This window comes from Atta cephalotes, assembly GCF_000143395.1.
Source record: "Atta cephalotes unplaced genomic scaffold scaffold00001, whole genome shotgun sequence".
NCBI classification, from domain to species: domain Eukaryota; kingdom Metazoa; phylum Arthropoda; class Insecta; order Hymenoptera; family Formicidae; genus Atta; species Atta cephalotes.
This window is the reverse complement of record NW_012130065.1, coordinates 2990340-2998497: the sequence shown is the minus strand read 5'-3', so window position 1 is coordinate 2998497 and position 8158 is coordinate 2990340. Positions and strand designations below refer to the sequence as shown.

Here is an 8158-nt window from a genome sequence, read left to right as displayed (position 1 = left end):
ACTAATATATATATATATATATATATATATATATATATATATATATATTAAGAATTATTACCTATATTTTTGAAAATGCTTCTAAACTTGATTCATCAATAGTTCATTTTAGCGAAATTTAATAATACATCGGTTTATGGTTAGCGTCTTTTGTTACTGTCCGATATCTAATTTTTCCAAACTTTTCATTAAATTTAATTTTTACAAAATTCTTGTAGCCTTACATCTCAATCCCTCGTAAAATGTGCATCAGACTCATGGTTGAAACTCGAGGTAAGACCAGGATTCGCATTTAACTCGAGATTTGCAAACTATGAGTCGACTGTTCTCGTACCGAATCATGCGTCACAAAATTATTAACATTCTCTATTCATCATCATTATTATCAAAGGCATTATAGTTCAAGTTGTATCATAGCTCTTCAATTGTTCAGTTCTATGATAGGAAATCATTTCATTCTTAGTACTCTATATATCTATAAAATTTATAAGGACCAAAAATCGAATATTTTGTCTGTATACATTAAAAATTTAATTTTTACATATTTTGTATTTTGTATTCTCATATCTCGTTTCTACATGTCGCAGTCTCGAATGTTTCGAAGACATTTTAACGCAAAGTAACAATAAAACACCCAAAAATCACACCCTGACAAGGTATGAATGTAGATAATAAAAATTTTGAAAATACATATTAAATAAATGTAGAAAAAAGCATGTACAAAAGTGGGAACGCGCACGTGAATTTGGAAAATTGCGCAATATATGTGTAGAACCAGAATTTCTTTGGTAGAACTTTAAAATTTAGCAAAAGATGTAGAATCAAATATAACAACCTGAGTTGGAAAATGCTTTGCTATTGATTGACGTTATACACTCTACCAATGAAAAACACAAAACGTCACTAAGGTTAATGCAAACTCGGTCGGATCGAAAACGCTAAGGGGTTCCGCACAATAAAAGGAACAGGGAACAAAGAACAGAGAATAAAAATTTCAACTTATCAGAAAACTGTGTATTCCACAATACATGATTTCTGATAGGTTGAAATTCTTATTCTCTGTTCTCTGTTCCCTATTTCTTTTATTATGCGGAGCCCCTTATATATACTCTCCATAAAGAAGTCTATTTAGTTCCTGTTTTCCTTTTATGATATAAGCATCGTTTTGATTATTGTTAGAATCAGAAGATTCGTCAGGTATAAACGTTAAGATTTTTGTAAGTTTTTGACAAAACTAATTGCCTCTTCTATAATTGCCTTCTATAATTCTGTATTTATTTGATAATATTTATTTGATTTATCTATGAAGGGAAAGAACTATTACTGGCCGTATCGTCTCCAAGTGTAAAGAGCTTTTTAGACAAAAAAAATACAAATCTCAAATAAATCGGCAAGTGATTAAATCTCTTAAATTTTAAAAAACAAAAACATAATTTAAATATGGAAAAGGAATGTAAGTCAGATATGGAAAATGAAAGTGAACAGTCTTTTGAAGAGATGGCAAGTTCTAAAGAGGAAGAAATTCCATTAATTTGCGCAAAGGTTAGTTTTGATTGTTGAACATATTATACAAAATCGTGCGATATTATTTAACGAAACATCGCACGAAAATATCGATATGTCCAAAAGTAAAAAAATGAAAACATGTGAGTGCGGTTCGCGCGGTCAAGGTTACATTTGAAAACATCATCCGAGTATTCTTGTATATTATTTTATATTTGTTATTCAATGTTAAGGATGTTTTATACATATTTTCAAAATAATAACAAAATAATAACTTATGAAAAAATTACAGATTCTAAATCACGTTTAAAAATAATACGACAAATTTAGTGACGGTTTACTATCTGTATCGTAAGTTATTTTAATAAATAATAGTATTTTTTTAATCCGTGCTCTAATAAAAACATATGGAAATGTACAAAATAAATATATAAAATAAATGAAAATTTCGAGCGCGAGTGTGGTATAGCAGACAGGACACTGGTCTATCATGTTAGAGGTCCCGTGTTCATCCCGGTTCCCGATAGGAATCAAAATATTTACGCTCGTGTCTCCTCTCGGAAAAGGCTGGCAACTTCCCGCGAGAATATTCTTGCCTATAGAAACAATTCTCGAAAAATCCGCCGTTCGGAACTGATGCGTTATTAAAACTATAGATTCTATATGCTTATGGCAATTGAATAATTAACGTGCGCTTCACAGGATTCATATGAAAGAAGTTGTAACACAGGCCAGAAGCCTAAGAAAAGAGAAGAAGATAAAAATTTCAATTTTTTAATATAAGTATATTATGTATTCAAGATTATTTACCTAGAATAATGCATGAACTTAATTGTCCAGTAAATAAACAAAATATTTGTTCTATATCTTTGTAACTAATCACAATGATACTTTGCATAGATTATTTTTGAATATAAATTTAAAGTACTTATACAAAAAATATAATTTTTTAATCATTTTTAAAATTTTAATTTTTAACAATAAAAATAATAAAATAAATAAACTACAAAAATGTGTTATTAAACAAAAATGTAATCTTATTCATACAACTTTCATACGTATATAATTTATTTGAAGTGTAAATATTAAACATCTACTTCTAAATTTAATTTTCTTTGCAGAGATTGCTAATACATCCTTAAACATGAAGCTACTCTGATTGTGTTTCCGAATATGTCTCAAATTATTTTTTATACACATTTAAAAAAAAAGTCGTCGTTTGGTCATGGTCGCAAGATCGCAAGAAGAAATTTACGATCTAAAAATTACGTATCTTCGTGTAAAATTAGTCGTTACAAACAAAAATGATCAAGTTAAAGCGATCGAAGTAGAACAAAATAGTGAAAAAATACATTTTTAATCGAACTCAAATTTCTGTCCTTTTGTATTTCTACGATTTACTTTGCAAATATTAATGAAAAAGATGTGATAATTAACCTTTTTTTAAATAAAAATTCCGAAAATTCGAGAAATTTTGAATGATTTTTGACATAAAATGCATTTTTTTACATTCCATTTAAATGCTTTCTATTAAAAATGGATTTTAAACGTAAGATACTTAAAAAATATATATCAGGAAAAATCATTTTGCATTTGAAAATCATTTAAAATATCTATTTATCCATTTTACTTTAAAAATGAATTGGAAAAACCTATTTTGCATTTAAATATATTTTCTTAAAGTATTTTATATTTAGCATTTTAAATGAAATTTGAAAGACATTTTATCCGGTCTTGTAGGTGAGAAGCTTATGGAAACTAGAAGCGATTTTTTTCTATGCATATATTAAAGTAAGTTATCAAGGATCGAAAATTTTTATTGTTTATTTTTATTTGTTTATTAAATGAATAAACAAATAATTTTTATCAATACAAATAATTTTTATTGATTACTCTTACAATTAAACTACTTTATCAGTTATAATTAAAATATCATCTAAATTATTCTCATCTGTATATTCATTTAAAGCTTTTGTCAAAAATTGTTCAAATTTCTTGAATTTCTAAAATTTTTATTTTTTTTTAAATGATTATCACATTTTTTCATGAATATTTACAAAGAAAATGAAATTAAAAAAAAATAGAAATTTAAACAATTTTCAATTGAAAATGTATTTTTTCATTATTTTGTTCTATTTTGGTTTAGCTTTATCAATATTGTTTCTAGCAACTAATTTTACATGAAAATACATAATTTTTAAATCGTAAAATATAATCTTGCATTTATATAAAATCTATAGTTAAATGTTATATTCATATCTTTTAGACAAATACAATGACTGAAGCATTAAATGAATGGTTAGACCATAAGATTATTATTTGGGGTACGCCGATAACTGAAATTCTTGAACATGGCAATTTATGCATTAAAGTTGCTCAGGCAACTGGGATCTTTTCTGTTCTTTTGTTAGGATTACCAAAGAGTGGAAAAACAACGCTTGCCGCACAAATTGCAAAGAATTCAAATTTCCCATTTGTTAAAGTTATTACACCTGAAGACATAATCAGTCTTGATGAATTTGACAATGAATCTGCAATATGTCGTTTTATACGGAAGGTATGATATTAGGTATAGTAAAAAGAAATCCATTATTTTTCCATTCAATTTCATGACAAAAATAATGGATTTCTTTTTACCTAATATATTTTGTATTACACAAGTTTATAAATAAATTCTTGTAATCATATTTGTTGTAAAGATTAGAATAATCGAATAATTATCATTTGTATATTTTAGGTGTTCGACGAAGCATATTGTTCGATGTTCAGCTGCATTTTAATTGATAATATTGAACGTCTACTGAGTTACTGTCCAATTAAATCAAAGTATTCTATTCTGATATTACAAACACTTTTGGTGTTATTAGAGAAATCGCCACCGCCTGGTCATCAACTGTTGATTTTGTGCACTTCTAGTTGCCAGTAAGATAAGAACTTTTTTGGTCAGAGAGAAAAAACAATTAATAAATAATTAACAAACGTATTCTTACATATTCTTAATAATGTATTTCTTTTTGCAGACAATTTTTAAACAATGTGGAATTAATTTTAACATTTAATACCGTTCTTTATGTGCCTAATTTGTCAACCATTGATCATATGTTAAACGTGTTGGATGAAGTTAATCTCTTTTCAAAACATAAAATGGTTTCCTTTCGAGCAAAGCTTCAAGGAAAACAACGGTATTACTGAAAACTTTAATTTTATTAAGATAATATATATGATATCCAGGGATAGTAACTAGTTAAAATGTTAAAAGTTAAAAAAAATTAAAAAGTTCATAACTTTTAATTTAATTTAGTTAATTTTAAATGCATTAAATTTTAATTAAGTTACTTTTAGACGTTAACTTTTTAACTTTTTTTAAGTTAAAAATTTTTTTTAAATATCTTAGAAATCTCTTTTAAATATCTTAGAAAAATAATAAGATAAGAGTGTACTTTCGTAATCTGTTCATATTTTAAGACCATCTTAAGTAATTTCTTAAGATGCTAAAACAGTCCTCTGATTGGTTTATGCAGTTATGCCTTATGCCATAAGCCTTAGTCCGGATCTATATTATTAGGTGTTTAAGGCTTAAGTCATAAGAAATTGCAATTACAGTCAAATATTTTTCTCGCATTCGATTGTAATTGGTCAATTTCTTATGGCTTACGACTTATTAAAAAATAATCACTGATCTTTTATCTTCTCTATGTGCTGGCTGTTTTTTTTAAATTATATAACTTATGTATAACTTATATATATAAAACTTATATATTATAAGTTATATCGTTATGTGTTATGTACTTCACATATGAACTACTATCACATATGAACAAAAAAATTAAAAATTTAATTTACTTAATAATCTATATTGTAGTTATTTAATTTCATTTTAAGAAAAATTAGGACATTTTAATCTAAAAAATAATTTTTTTTAAATTAACTTTTTTTTAACTTAATTCAATATTGACTTAACTTACGTTAAGTTAATTTTTTCCTTTAATTAATTTAATTCCTTCAATTTTTAACTTAACTTTATTAATTTTATAAAGCCATTAACTTTACTCAGTTAAAAAAAAACATTAACTTACTCTTGGTGATATCCAATAATATCATAGATACAGCGAATATTTTATATATAGATAGATATTTTATCATTATGAATTTCTCACAATATAAATACTTTTTCTTTATATACATTTTATTATTCTTTATATACATTTTATGTTTCAGAATATTCATTGGTATTAAGAAATTACTTCGCCTAATAGACATAGTACGTCAAGTGGAACCAAGTGACAGAGTCGAAGAATTTTTTACAAAACTGGTGGAAGAAGGCGGTCTACAGTAAGAGTTTGTTTTGAATTGCATTAATATAATATAATTATTATTACTATTATTATATCATATATATTTTATTGTTTGAAGATAAAAAAATATATTAAAATAAATCACGTTCTTTTTTAAGTAAACACAGACTATTTTTTTCACAATATTTATTTTGATATTATCGCTAATAATAATTTTGTACGATTTTAATTGTACGAAAGACTATATGAAAATAAAAACAAAACAAAAAGTTTTTTAAATCCTTTTTAATTCTACGTAAATTGTAAGTAACACAAAATACATATATTTCAAATATAGCCTTGATAAAAAAAATAAAGGCAAAATAAAGACCTATTTTTTTCTAAAATTCTTTTATCTGTATTGTTTCCTATTAATTACCGACATTATACATAAGTTTAAAGGATTTAACAACAAATTGAAACAAAGAATAATTCACTCTAAATGGTGTAAATAAATTTTTAAACAAATGTTAAATAGTGATTAATAACGAGTTTATTTTTGGCCAAACTTGTATATAAAGCATAATTGTTTTGTTATAGTTTTTTTTGTAGACAAAAGAAAGATCTTAGGAGACTTTAATTGTATAACTTTAATTGTATAATATGTAATTAACAAGATGAAATTCTATTTGAAAATAAGAATTAAACTTGCATTGGTATTTATCTGAGTTCTACAGCAACTATTATTTTCTAGATTAATATAAAAAACGTAAGTGCCAACTGCGTTGACATGCATTATTTATATATAAAAATAAGTTTTTTTTTAATACGGATTATCTTGTTTTTTCTACAGAAACTATATAGCTATATGCACTCAACTTGAAGTAGAATTTCAAAGAAGCAAAAACCGGTCTGTAAAGGTCCTCTACCATTCTCCCGATTATATAATTGACGGTTATCTTTTATTTACGAATTTACTAAAAAATGGAGTAATTTTGGCTTAAATTTTGATAATATCCAAACAGCACGTTTATCAGATTCAGGATAAGACATTTTAGAAACGTCTTAAAAATATTTTAAAATGTTTTATGTCCTGATTGTAAATGTGCAAGCTATTTACGTACTTCAAAAAATTTTCGTACTTCAAAAAAGTTCCGTCTGGATCAAAGTTATCCCATGGTATTTAAATTACATTTACGGTATTTAAAGAATTTTATCATTAGTTTTTCACCATTTATTTTACAATATGTTACAATACAAAATTACAGAATTCAATTACAATTTTATTTATATATAAAATATGACATACGATAAAAATTTGCTTTAATTTAAAACAGTAAGTATAATATATAAAAATAATATAAAATTGAATATAAAATAGAATATATAATTACTAATATAATACAATAATTATATGTATACTACATTATAATAGTAATAATATATTATTATAATAATTATTTATAATATAATATACAATTATAAATACTGTTCAAAATAATAATGAGATTAGGAGCATAATGAATAAATTTTAATAATGCAGGATTACACGAAAACATTGATAATATGATAACACAAATTTCAATTATTTCATTAAATCAATAGTTTTGCATAGTTATTGAGATATTAATAAACATATTGAAATATTAATAATAATTAGATCGTATTTTTAATTGTTAACTTGCGATTATAAAATTTAATAATAATAAGTTTCGTCTAATTTTTTTATCGCGATAAAAAAGTCATTAATATATTCAGCTATTATCTTAATCGTCCAATTATTAACAAATTTTATAAAAATTTCTATGAAAATAATTAAAATCAATACATTAAAAAATAAGCAAAGTGTTTGATTAAGTCAATGTTGAGATTAATGCCGATATAATTTTATTGAGTCCATTTTCCGTGTACACCTATACAAAAAATCTAATGTCGTTTTTCATTTCATTTATACACAAATGAACGTAATGATTATTAATATAGTACATTTAGTATCTAATCTAAGAATAATCTATAGAATAGAACTCGGTGACGTTGTACGCGCGACTGTTATGTTAATACTTTGCTTTAAAATGTTTGGCTGTAGAACTTTAAGTAATAAATATATTTTTATATTTGCACAATGTTGAAGTATTCAAATATTGTAATATAAATTATAAATTGTGAATACTTTATTTCTTTTCCTCTTTCTAAAATTCTAATTGAGATAGAAAGCTATAAATTATTCAATTCGTTATCTTTTATAAATAATGATTATCATTCATAAATTTCAATAAACCGAGAAGCATTTAATTTTTCGTTATTAATTTATAACTTCGATTTGCATTTTTTAAAAATTGATTACTTATTATTTTACAAGCTCAATTTTTCTTTCATACAAT

General features: G+C 24.5%; 1 protein-coding gene across 1 annotated transcript; it reads left to right on the top strand.

Moving 5' to 3' along the window:
* The first annotated feature begins 1440 nt into the window (after positions 1-1440).
* On the top strand, positions 1441-5839 carry LOC105620844 (vesicle-fusing ATPase 1-like). The gene is made up of 6 exons (XM_012202356.1): positions 1441-1542; positions 3223-3234; positions 3770-4060; positions 4241-4425; positions 4524-4685; positions 5722-5839. The coding sequence occupies exons 1-6, from the start codon at positions 1441-1443 to the stop codon at positions 5837-5839; spliced, it is 870 nt and encodes a 289-aa protein (XP_012057746.1).
* Positions 5840-8158: the final 2319 nt, after the last annotated feature.

Bases quoted from the DNA above. Each gene is read 5' to 3' on its own strand.
- LOC105620844 (XM_012202356.1), top strand. From the start codon at position 1,441: ATGGAAAAGGAATGTAAGTCAGATATGGAAAATGAAAGTGAACAGTCT. The intron at 4,061-4,240 runs GTATGATATTAG...TGTATATTTTAG, and splicing joins TATGTCGTTTTATACGGAAG to GTGTTCGACGAAGCATATTG. The intron at 4,426-4,523 runs GTAAGATAAGAA...TTCTTTTTGCAG, and splicing joins TTGTGCACTTCTAGTTGCCA to ACAATTTTTAAACAATGTGG.